This window comes from Cyrtonyx montezumae, unplaced genomic scaffold, assembly GCF_038088225.1.
Source record: "Cyrtonyx montezumae isolate F1298 unplaced genomic scaffold, pur_monq_1.0 scaffold_2, whole genome shotgun sequence".
Taxonomy (NCBI): domain Eukaryota; kingdom Metazoa; phylum Chordata; class Aves; order Galliformes; family Odontophoridae; genus Cyrtonyx; species Cyrtonyx montezumae.
In genome coordinates, this window is record NW_027071936.1 from 27,139,480 (window position 1) to 27,152,266 (window position 12,787).

General features: G+C 42.6%; 1 protein-coding gene across 1 annotated transcript in view; it reads left to right on the forward strand.

The window, feature by feature from the left end:
- Positions 1 to 12,787, forward strand: part of ADGRL3 (adhesion G protein-coupled receptor L3) — a 287,009-nt gene that overhangs the window by 253,485 nt on the left and 20,737 nt on the right. The window contains exons 17-19 of the mRNA XM_065736696.1: positions 5,243 to 5,411; positions 7,730 to 7,855; positions 10,322 to 10,418. Of these exons, the coding sequence (XP_065592768.1) occupies positions 5,243 to 5,411; positions 7,730 to 7,855; positions 10,322 to 10,418 (392 nt within the window). The remainder of the gene's footprint in view (positions 1 to 5,242; positions 5,412 to 7,729; positions 7,856 to 10,321; positions 10,419 to 12,787) is intronic.

Genomic DNA, 12,787 nt, shown 5'->3' on the forward strand with positions numbered 1-12,787 from the left:
GAATCTTGTGGTTACTTCCAGGAATTGGGACGAATTTATCCAAATCACTTTTGGAGAATCCATTTTAACTCTAGCCTCTCAGGCTGCATTATTCTAGGTTTTCCAAGGATTTATGTTTCATCTATTATTTGCTTGCACTGTTTGTAAATATAATTTCAGTTTTTCAGTTAGCAGCTACATTCTCCCCTGAGCTAAGACTGTTCCTAGGCTTTCTTCTTGTCTAAGAGATGGTTTTTATACTGGAGATAATGAAGCAGTATTAATGCAGCACTGATAGATTTCACAGACTTTACCTGGAAAAAAAACACTCTGGAGTAATTTTTGTCAGACATGAACTGTTGCTAGCACGAGAGTTAAGCTTCTTACAACACTTGAGTTGGTAAAATGAAAAGGAAAGATGTGTATTTTGTGAGAGATATAAGAGACTAAGTACTACAGGCCATACATGTAGAGATTTGAAGTGCTTAGGAGTTTGGTGTTTGAAAATCTCACTTCTTCAGGCACCCATTTGCTTTGGGCAGTTTCCTAGGCACAGCCACATCCAAATGTGCTGGAAATGGGGCGCAAGCTGCTTGGGTGTTTTTGACAGCTCTCCCCAGAGCTACTTTGAAGTGTTATCCTCAAGCTAAAAAGCAACCCAAGTTTACCGATTTCACATTTCTCCTCTGTACAAAGATAAAACAGACCCTTCAGTTGTCTTGAAGATAAACTAGTACAGTTCACTGAAGAGACTTAGTGAGGCTCTGGACAGCAAAAACAGGGCAAAAGAAAATTCCTAATTTTCTCTTCTTAGAAGCTATCACCAGCAACATTTCAATAGTAAAATCTATACCATAAAAAGCAGAGGGATTTGAACAGCCTCATATTACAAACTGGGATGGGTTGGAGACCCTACTGTTGCAAGTAATGGGGAGCTGCCACCCCATGCTGCTGGCTGTGCCTTGTCATCCTCTGCGAGACCCTAATCTTGGTGGACACATATCAAAAATGGCATGTATTGCCATGGGATAGCTTGGATATCCTTACAGAGCTGTCAGATGTGACTCTAGATGTAAGGCCATCAGCTTTCAGCATGATAGCTGATAACAAGGAGGAAACCCTGCAGGGACAGAAGCCTGGGAAGCTGAAGGGGGTGGCTAGATCTGGGGGAGCCATCAGTGGCTGACAAGGATGGAAGCAGGTTCACACCCAGGTTGCTACAGCTCAAGCTGAAATAGAGCTGTTGACCTGTGAGTGACACTGGGACAGCCACCTTGTCCCCATGATATGGCCTCCTGCTTCAGATGGGCACTGTTGGGGCCTGACATGGGTTTAGGTGCCAACTTCAGAAAAACAGTCTAATGCATGAAGCTCTGAAAGCTGCTTTTGATCTCCTTATAGCATATGTAATGCTTTTTTTTTTAGGCTACAAGACTACTGCCAGTCTACTTGTATTGCACTGATCAGGCAAGTGTTAAAACGTCTGGATCAGCCCATAAAGTGATCTTTCCCTTCCTGTCCCAAAGGCTGTGGGTGACCACACCAAGTTGAGGCTGTGACTGGCAGATCTTAAAGCCAAAGATCAAAGGGAAGATAACACAATGGTGTGACTAATATATTGGGAGTTACGCTTATGAAAAAGGGCAGTAAGGAGGTTCCAGTAACACACTACAACATATCAGGTGGAGAGCAATGGAGGTGCAGTGAGATTTTATCTTCAGAATTTGTTCAAGCTTTCCATGTAGCTATGCTGGAATTTCAAAGGTAGCCTTCCCCAGGGAGAGCCAGGCTTTATAACAGAGATTTCAAAGTCAATTGACAGTTGTATGATCAGTGTCAGAGCCAACTCAAGGAGAGGTGGCTGCAGCTTGCAGCTGGTCAGGCTCACTTCCATGTGTGAAGCCATCCTCGGTCATCAGGGCAGCGAGCCAGACTGGCTCGCATGTACCAAGCATACCTTATGATACCCGATGCTCTTTGCTTTTGCTTTGGTGTGGCTGATGGGAGAAGGGAGGGGGGGATGAGCAGCAAGCTGTATTCTCTATATGTCATTATATTTCTAATGTTGGTGTTCTTGTCTTTATGTCTACGCATTCTTTAGCTATGAGGATAACAGACCCTTCATCAAGTAAGAATGACCTGAATGGCTGATAAATTTCATTTATCAGTGTGGTCCCATGAACCAGCTGTCAGATCAATATTGAAAAATCATTAAAGCTTCTGTCATTCGCATTTGAGGCAGAAGAGCAAACTGTGCAGAAAAATGGCCAGGCATACAGCTAACATGCAGAGTAAATGTGCTGCATATGTATCGCCAACCGATTGCCACAATATTGGCTGTATATTCTTTGATTGGGCATTACTTGAATTCAAGAGAACGCTCTCAAGTAATCGTGTTTAATACAGACTTGTTATACCAACAGCAGCCTTCCACTGTGCTTCGGCACTGAGAGTGCTTTGTGATAATGTAAATACAGAAGAATATTTTCAGAAAAGTGCATGAGTGATAGCCCACACGATTCCCATTCTGGTTGATGGGAGTAATGCAAACTAATTTGTATTCAGTGGATGATCTCCTTCCACAGTGGAGTACCCAATTGTCTCTAATTTTCAATTATACCATTATATGTTTGTTTCTTTATTGTGATAAAATTGCACTATGGAAAAGAGAAATTGTGTAACACCAACAGCAAGTCTGTACAAAGAAAAACTGCCAACAAGCCACACCAAAAAAGAAAACCTGCAAAGCAAACCAAAAAAATGCTTAGACATTACATGCCTTAGGGCATTTGTGCTTTCTCTCCTGCAACCAAAAAGGAAAGCACAGTAGCACAAAATAAAAGCTGACCATCTTTGCGGTAGACTTTCAGTTTGTTCTTCTGGTGAAGAGTCCTTTGTGTTCATTCTTGCCACATCATTCTCATATTCTCTTTCATTTCTTGATTCTTTTTTTTTCTGCGGGCACGGGATGGAGGCATTCAAAGTAATCTCCATGCCCTCTTTATCTCCAGGTCTGTTTTCTGAAGCACAATCCTGTATCTCATACAATTTGCACTGTTGAGGGTCTTCTAGCCCAAAGATTCCTTTCCATCCCTGAAGGTAGCATATTTCCACTCTCATTGCTCAATACTTGTTTCACACAAAGGCTCTTTAGTCGGGTTCAAGATTTGGCTGTAGTGCAGAGCAGAATAGTTTCCTGATATCCTATGGATCATTTTTGAGTCTTCATAAATGTAGGAACCTTTTAATCATGGTGAGAAAGAGAAGGGGGAAGAAAAAAACAACAGTATTTTCCACTTCATTTGTGTTTGTGCTTTTTTTTAAAACATAAAAAGATTTGTATTTTTAAAATTGGCATACAATGAAGATTATAATGTGCTCTCACTGATGGTGGAATCTCAAGGAGAAAAATATACCAAGAGGCGAATGCTGTAAACATTATCTAGTGTCTACCTTTCTGAAGGATTTTGAGAATGCATTTTCAATTTGCATCATGCTAAATATTTATTAGCAGGATTGGCTGGAAATGCTTCAAAGGAGCTGTTCTGGTCTGATAGATACATAATAGTGATTTTTAAAGAACTGCCTAAGTAAGCAGTTACCTTGGGGAGCTCTTTTGGCCACGTGCTCAGAAAATACATATTTTATAAACTCCAGTGGAAGAAATAGTGCTGTATTTTCATTCTAATACCTAAAGAAAAAACAACAGTAAACATTAATAGAACAGCAGTGTGCTTCTGTTTGCAACAAGCCCTGCTAAAAGCACGAGGATTCAGAACTGCAGCTTCTGTGGAGTCTCAACAGGGGAGACTGTCATCGAGCTTCTTTTTCCCCTGAGCTACTGCTGCTTCATCATTCCTTCCCCTGCTCCATGCCCTGCCTAGCAGAGAGCAACCCAAATACTCCCAAATCCCAATCATGTCATGGTTCTATGAGGCTGGAGTGACCCAGTGAACAAAAACATAGGCAGGTTGTCCCACGAGCCCTTCGGTAGCAGCTAGGGAAGCAGAGGTATTGGCTGGCTGCAGGCTTGTCTGCTTTGGAGAATCAAAGTGTTAATGGTGAGGAAGGGGTGCAAAAGTGGGCGTCACTGATGGGTATCATTACATTCCTTTGTATGATGTGGTACCTGCTTGTTTCTAGGGAAGAGAGAAAGAAATCAAGATTGTGAAGGAAAGGTCAAAGGGATGTTCACAGTGCTGCTTGTTCTGCAGCTGTGCCTCCCAGCTGGAATCTGTCTCTCTCCCTGTGTAGCAGCCTTCCCCATAAAGCCAAGATAATTCAGCACTTGGAAACTTAGGTTGGTGATTAGGAGCAGGAGCTGCTCCCCACTCTGCCTCCATCCTGCTTGCCACACTGGCTTGTTCCAAAATTGGAAGATCAGTCTCTGGGAAGTCAATTTAGCACATGACTAACTGTTACTCAGAGGGGCAACGTGCAATGTTTCTCCTGCCATCGCAGCCTGCCTAAAATCCAACTGAAAAATGATATGCAGCAGCCATCCCATGCTCCAGGTCCTCTGGCTGTCCTTGGCCTCTCCAGGGAGTAGAGAGGCGCCATATCTTAGAGTGGAAAGGCAGTTGGATGCTATCTGTCCTTACAAAAGCTTGCTGGTGGAGTTTGCTGTTGGAGCAGACATGGTGTGTGAGCGCATATACATGTGTCTTGTTATTTCCCTTCACCATGGAGCAGTGTGAAGCAGTGTCAGAGAGCATCCTTGCAAGGAGCTGATCTGGCAAGTACCTCTTGTAGTTTCTCTGGCTTACATTCATATGGGAGACCTGCTAAAGGGCAGCAGTATGTGTGTCTTGGTGGTAGTTGTAAAGAAGCTAATCCAGCTAACTCTCTTGCCCCAGGCAAACCAGCAGGCATTAAAAAAGTGACATTCGGAGTTGTTTTGGTTGGTTTATTTTCTTTTTTCCTGACATTCTCAGAAACAGCATCTACATTGTGTCATATGCATAAACACTGCTTTTACATTAAACAAAAGGGGAAAAAATGCCAGAAACATGGCAGTTACAAAGTTGCTTTGGTTATGATAAATTTCCGTTCTCATAACATTTCCATTTCCATGTATTTACTCAAGCTTGAAGACTTGTAAACTGCATCCAACTGAAGACAAAAATCCCTGCAGTTCATTTCAGTGTGCTGTTTTCTTTTTGTTAAAACCATGGCCGAAGCCCTCCCTGTCTGCAGACATGTGCCATGTTTCGTAGATGAAAGACCAATCCCTTTCTTTCTTTATTTTTTTTTCTTCTAACAGGTCCTGGGTGATAGGTGCCATAGCCCTACTCTGCCTATTAGGATTGACCTGGGCGTTTGGACTCATGTATATTAATGAAAGCACAGTCATCATGGCGTATCTCTTCACCATATTCAATTCTCTGCAGGGAATGTTTATATTCATTTTCCATTGTGTCCTCCAGAAAAAGGTAAGACAGACGGTTCCCAGCGGCACAAGCAGTGGTAACAGTGTGTTTTGTTGCCTAACAACCGCAGCGTAGCGTTGTGTGTGTGTGCCCTGAATTCATATCGAGCAGATTTGTCTCCACACGCCTAATAGGGGTGGTATTTAGAGTGGAAACTGGCAGGTGCAGGGGAATGAGGCGATAACGAAGATATGTGGCAGTGGCATTTCAGCAGCCAGGGCGCTAGCGGCGAGCGCGATGGAGGCAGCACACAACGCAGCTCGGGCTCTGCAGTAGCAAACTTGCAAAAAGGCTCTGCCTGCAGTTGGCCAGATTCTCCTTTTCCTTACACCAGTGCAAGACAGGAGTGACACCACGAGCATCCAGAAGGTCGTCACATGTCACAGCAAAATGTGACTTCATTTGCAGTCCTTGCAGGAAACAGCCCCTTTCTGTAGCAGCGCATACTGGGGAAAGTATGTAATTGTAGTAATTGTAGGGGCTGCTTCTCCCACTTTTTTAAGAGCAGAAGGACCCGTGCTCTGCAACAGTTCGCTAGCTTTTGCATTGCTTGGTCCTAATGTGGGTTTTTGGAAATCTTTGGTGCACAGTAAGTGCTTCTTTGTGGAACTTGAAATATGCTCCAATTAGCATTGCGAGGTAACAGTGGAATAACTTAGGTAAACCCCAGTTGGAAAATGAGAAATAAAAATCTCCTCATGTATATGTAGATCAAATTTACAAACTTTGACATTTAGTAATAAATATTTTTAAGAACCATTTTATTCTCCACTGAAACTCAGTAGTGCAGATCTCTCCCAGTCTGTGCAAACCTGCTGATAATTGCTGATGCACATCTTGGTTTCTTCGGCCAAACTCCATATCCAAGATAAGCATATAGAGGAGTTTACATGTGGATCCTCTGAGTCCCAGTCTGTCAATGTAACTAAGCTTCCTCAGTCCTTACCGTGGCATCCCAGCGTGGCACTGTACCCTCCTTGGCTGCCAGGGATACTCACTAGGCATTCAAATCACTTGTGCCATTCTGCCTTGAGCCAGCCTATGCTTTTAAACCACTGTTGATGCCTGTGGGGCTGCTCCTGATTTACAGCTGCATAGAGGAGAGAAGAGTGCAGCCAGTACCTGGCTGTGGGGGAATGCATCTCTCCGATCTGAGAGCTGAGGGAGGAATGGTTTGAGAGGGGAAAGAAAAATCCTTTCCTATCTATCATGGACTAGAAAATCAGCAAAAAGCTGCAGAGAGGCAAGCAGTGGGTGGCTAATTAAAGCAATTGAATTATTTTCCCTCAGCAAAGGATTGATTAGGCACTCGAGCATATTGGGCACTCGTGGTATTGTGTTTGTCTCAAGCTCTTAAGGAAAAGCCTAATGAAAAAGCTGTCATTTGCTGTTTAAATGGTTGTTTTGCAGAGTTTTCAAATGCTCGTAGATGGTCTGGAGAAATTTCACAGCTAACTGTGTGTTCAATTGGTGTTTTAGTCATGTGTGCATTATTTTCTTTTCATCAATGGGCAGCATGACCTGCTTTTGTTTTTTTTCAGTACAGTGTGTTCATTTTCAGTCTAACCCCATCTGCTTTCTGGGTGTTGTTGCTATTGAAATCACGTACACAGACATGAAGCTCAGTCAAAGCCCTGCTCCTGCCCTGGCACGGCTCAGCATAGTTCCCATGAAGGTGACATGGCTTTCCTGCAGGTGAAGAGTTGGCCAAATTTGCCGGCAGTGCCCATTTAAAACATGACTGGCTTGCACAGTGCTGTGTAGTAGCAGGCTCTAGCTGCCCCTACAGATTGAGAATAGTCTCCAGGGCTACTGGCTATATGGTTTCCTCAAATTTCAATTTAACTGCAATAAGTTTTTTGGTTTTTGTTTTTTGGTGTTTTTTTTTTTAATAAAAATCAATCGCTCTTATATGTTTCTTTTGGAATCTTTCTTTTAGTCCCCTGCCAGAAGCAATAACTTTTAGTACCTTGATGAGCCAATATGCCAGTTTACATCAAATCTATGAGGATATTAATTTTCAGTCATAAATAGTGTATCTGTAGTTTCTGCAGTGCTCTTTGATGTGCCTCAGAGATAGCTACAACTGACTGGTGTCAATGAGCAGCTTTGCCAGATAAAAGCAGTCCCTTATGCCCTCGTAAATGGTGAGCTAACACTGCAGGAGCAGTCAGCTGCAAGGTGTAATAGGCTCATTCCCTACAATAGCTATCGTTTTAATGAACCACCAAGCGAAAATCAGCAGCCATGTTGACAATTTTAAGGCTGTGGGGTAGGAGGAGGAGCTGCCCACTAACCACCATTGCTGTTTCCTTGCCTAGGTACGTAAAGAGTACGGAAAATGCCTGCGCACACATTGCTGTAGTGGGAAAAGTACAGAGAGCTCTATTGGCTCAGGAAAAACCTCGGGGTCACGGACACCTGGAAGATATTCCACAGGCTCACAGGTAACCCATGCTTCTTGTCCTCGCCCCAAGGCTAGGCACTTCCACGTCAATTTCCACGTTGGGTGGGAAGCTCCCCTCTGTGCCTCACCCTCCACCGAGTCTGGTGGGAGCCCAAGAAGCTGCCATAGAGCTACCTCCCTTGCAGCTGCAGAGATTTCCCCCTTTCCCAGACCTGAATTCAAGAGGACTGCTTCTCTTGGGATGCATTTGTAATTAGTGCCTCTCCAAGAACCTTCTGAATAATTGCAGTGAGAACAAAAAGTCCACATTTGCCATTCAGAGGCAGGTGGGTGCTTGTAACCTGAGCTGTCCTGCTTTCTCTCCATGGAGATCAGGAGCTTGGGAGCATTTTGTCAGCAGTACTACATCCCAGCACGTCCTTTAGTTGCCATCTGAAGGTCAGTGTCACTGCTACCACCACATACATGAATGATAAAATAACAACCAACTGTTTGCTTGCTGAAAAAGGAAGACTACAGGAGTGCTGCAACAGCCTTCATAGTGAAAGGGCTTCCTTTATGGCATTCAGTGGTTTGATCAGTTCCATTACCTCACTTGATTTTCCTCAGTTTATAGATCTCTTGAGGTAATCTACTGGGAACAGAGTATCTCATTTAGTCACTGGATGCTTTGGTCATCTAAGTTTCATATTTTGTGTAGTTTGTACATTTAGTCCTTTTCAAGCTAACTTGTACTTACAGATTTATGGAAAGACGGTTCATATAAAATGAAGAACCTTACTTCTTAATCAATAGAAACCAAATACAAATTTATTCAGTATTACTAATGGAAGTAATTATATGTGACAGTTCAACTATTAAACTATGAAGCACATGCAGCAAATACCAGTTTATAACCTCCCAGGAAAACACAGTTTGTGATTTATGTCTTGAAGCAAATTGTTATTTATTTTCTATGGCTTTCAAAATGTCATCCAAGAGCTCCACTTTGGCATTTACTTAGAGGTGGATATAATACAGGGCAAATAACAGCAATAGAGTATGGAGCTTCTCCCCAGTAGGCTATCAAATCCCACACTAATCAATAACATACAGAGACACCGTATCCAGCAACATTTATGTGTGCCCCCTCCTTGACAGCCTAAGCACTGCACTGACTCCTGAGGGCAGTCCCCTTGTCACAGGGGCTGCTTGAGGTACTGTGGCTGGTTACTTTCTTTTACAAGCTTGTTCTTGGAAAGAATGGAAGTTCTCCAGCCCTATCCCAGGCAGGAGAAACCTCATGTGGGAGGGAGAGAGCGGATGGAGGTCTTCACTGTGGAGCACATCTGATTCCTGACTTATGGAAAGTCCAAAAGGGGCACAACTCGTTAGATCCCTTTTGTTTTTTCCTCTGAAAAGCACCTAGGATACAGAATAATTGATCCATATGGATCCTGTCAGAGGAATGCAATAGACTAAATATCCAGGTGAAAAAGAGCTGCTGTAAAAGTGCATGGGCCACATGCTACATTGTGGTTCCATTTATAGAGGGCTAATGCATGCTTAGGTGATGCCATTATTCTACGGTTAGTGAGTGGAGAAGGAGCTGTGACCAAGTTGAGTGAGCCGTGGAGGATCTCACATGGCCCTGCTATGGGCAGCGCTAGCTTTTAGTGGTTATGAGAAACATGGTCTGTCACAGTGGCAGTGTTCTGGATCTCCAGGATGGCCTGGCAGCCCCTTCATGCAGCTGTGGGTTACATCCATCATACTGCTCACAAGATGTACACAGCTGACTTCTTGATTTTTTTTTGTAGAAGTCTAGTTGAGGAAGAGTAAGGCAGTGGTGTAAAAGCCACAGAAGCAAATGCTTCACCTCATATCTGAGAAATAGAAGAGAATGCCAACACATATGGGACACTGTTTCCCCAGCAGCAGAAGCTGTAACACTAATAGCAATATAATCACAGATTTTTCAGTAGGGAAATAGAAGTTACTCAGTTGCTGTGGATTTCTTTCTACCTGTATCCCCCAAGATGGATAGTAGCTATAGAAAACTTTCACATGTTCAAGGTCACCAAGAAACAAATCAACTGTTCTGTTATGCTTTGCAGACAATTGACACAGAGTATTCTAGGTAATATGGAAAACGTGCGTGTTTCTGTGTGTAAGTTATTTTTCAGTTATTTGGTGCATTATTCGTAAACCTTGAGCTTGCATGGGTTTGGGTTCCTCTCACATGTGATTTCTATTGTTTTTTTTTTAATTTAAGATGTAAGCAAAGCAAGCAATCCTATTACGCACTTCTTATTTGAAGGAGGCGTTGGTGTCATGAAGTTAGGCAGGCAGTGTCTAGTATGCACGAGATGGTTATAACCAAACAGCAACTGCTTGCTTACAGCTGGATAGAAACAAGTCTCATCCTGAGCTAGGCACACCAATAGCCCATCTTTAGTGAGGCAGAAAGAAACCTATCTGCAGTTGCTAAAAATTCATTACCTGCTGTGGTTCAATCCCTGTTCAGAGCCGGATTCGTAGGATGTGGAACGACACAGTTCGAAAGCAGTCCGAGTCTTCCTTTATTACTGGAGATATAAACAGTTCAGCTTCACTCAACAGAGGTAATTATAAACGATTTTCTTTTTGCATCTCTAACTCCTGTGATGACTGTAATGGGTCTTAAATATATTGCCCCTTTTTCCTCACTTCAGATGGTGCCAGACCCTACTCATTTACACAAGAAATGTTACAGTATTAACTGGGAGGAAGTTTTGTGCAGATTGTTTCCTATTTTCTTAGTTTATTTTTACACATGCATTTTCAAGAAATGTCATTTCTGGAAAAGAGTTAAGAAAATTAGAAAAAACATCCCAAAACATAGTCAGAAAGAAACCTCCACTTTCCCCCAGCAAATTGTGAGTGCCATAAGCTGCTGAAGTGTCAGGCCTCATTGCTGATGGTGAAAATGGGCTGTTATGACAGTGTACAGTCTGCGTTAAGCATCACAGATATTGTGATTGCTCTGGGTACATAGCAATTCTGTCATCTTTGTGGAAGCAGAAATGAACAGCAGAGCTCATACGTAAGAAAAACTATGTGCTTGGAACAAAAACGTCTGCACTGATGTTCATACCTAGTTTGAAGAACTGACTAATGTGAACTTTAGATATATATATAGACATCTGTGGAGGAAAGGCTATCAGAGACGTACAGAAATAGAGGCATGCCAAACAAAATGTGGTGCCTGGCACTAGAGGAAATCTGAACGTTTTGGTTTTTTTTAGGAATCTTTTCAGTCAGATGTGGGAAAATGACGGTAAGAGGGAAAAAAATCCTCAGAGACTGGTTTGTTTCCAGTTTAGTACCATTACTTTATGGCTTAACCTTGAGAAATTAGATGCTCAGTTCTGTTTTGTGTCTCTGCCTAGCTTATGCTGAAATTAAGAGGGGGGACAATTTGGATTACTGAGCTTGACTGTTATTGTGACAGTGAAAATCAAGTGTTTCCATTACTGAGAGTTGAACTGGGACTTTGGTTCCTTTCCAGTCTTTATTCGCCCATTATTCCCACTGATATTGGGATGAGTTTTGTCTGTATAATACTGTAGGGATAGGCTTTGAGAATTTTGACTGTGCTGGTAGTAGTATTGACTGCAGAGTGTTGGGGAACTAAGTGTATATGGTTAATTTTTCTTATCTTTATAGATATATATTCCCAAATGAGTGCAAAGGGGAAGGCAATGTAGTCAACATGGAGGTGTACTTTCATCCTTCGACCCACTCTGAAGGTGTTTGTGCCAGCGTAGTTTCATTTTGCACTGGAGATTTGTTGATAAAGATGGCCATAAGATGCCATTACTGCAAATGCCTCTGTTCGTATTGATTTAACTGTGTGCATTGCCCTTGCATCTCTCCCTGTCTTTGCTACAAACAGGCTTCACTGGGGCTAATTTAGTGGGGCATCAGTTGTACAAAGGTTACAGAGAGAACCACTGTTCCCCTCTGCCATCCGTCTCAGCAGTAAACCAAGCTGTGTTATGCGTGAAGTGTTCACTCCTTTAGTTAGCGTAGAATTTTCCTTGTTCTATAGTGCAGCTGAAGCTACAAAGGGAAATGCTTTAGCAAACAGCATCTTGGGCTTGTTGGCAGAAGGAAGGCGTCTCCTTTTTCAGTTTTGGCTTTTTTCATGAAGAGATGGGAGTATGACTGTAAATTGGGAAAGTTGTGAAAAGGTTTTAAGTGGGTAGTCTCTATCCCAGAGTGGCAAGAGCCCACTGTTAAATGTACCTGTTACTTAAAGGTCAGCTGGGAAATGAACTGCTGGGGGAAGCGTCTTCAAAGTGGATTTCACCCAGCTATTTCTGTTGTGTGCCATCACATGAGATGAATCACCCAAAGGGCCTGCATCTCTCCACAGACTACAGAAATAGCCTGGTAACTATCTTCAAAAGATTGCTTTGTGGTGGGATGCTTAAGCATCTTGAATAAGTTGTGCTATTATACAGGGGCATCCTTCCTCTTTTTCAGGCACAAATTTATTGTTTCTGTTCATTTTGTTGTTGTTTTTTTGGGGGGTAGACAGTTCACAAAATGGAGGTTAAAACATTGATTTGGGAGTCAGCGTCTCTGAAGCAGCAGGTGGTCAGTTCTGCTAGGAAAATACACCTGACATCAACAGGAGTCCTGCTGCACAGGACCCCAGATTTCACACTTTATCCTTTTTATTCTGCCTGGAAAGAAATGTTCATGGTCCTAGGGCTTTGCATAAAGTATAAGTTGTTTCTTCAGTCTCTCCCTCAGGAGAGCTGAAGCCTGAACAGACCAGTAGGGCAATGTGGTTTTCGCAGTTCTTGTCTTCCTCTTAATATTTTAATATATATCAAGCTTTAAAGGAGCCATTTCATTAATGTTTTATTTACAAGTGTGCAATTAAAGCTCAGAGGAATCAAGTACGACTCTTGAATTATACGGTTGGTATCTATCCCTGTCT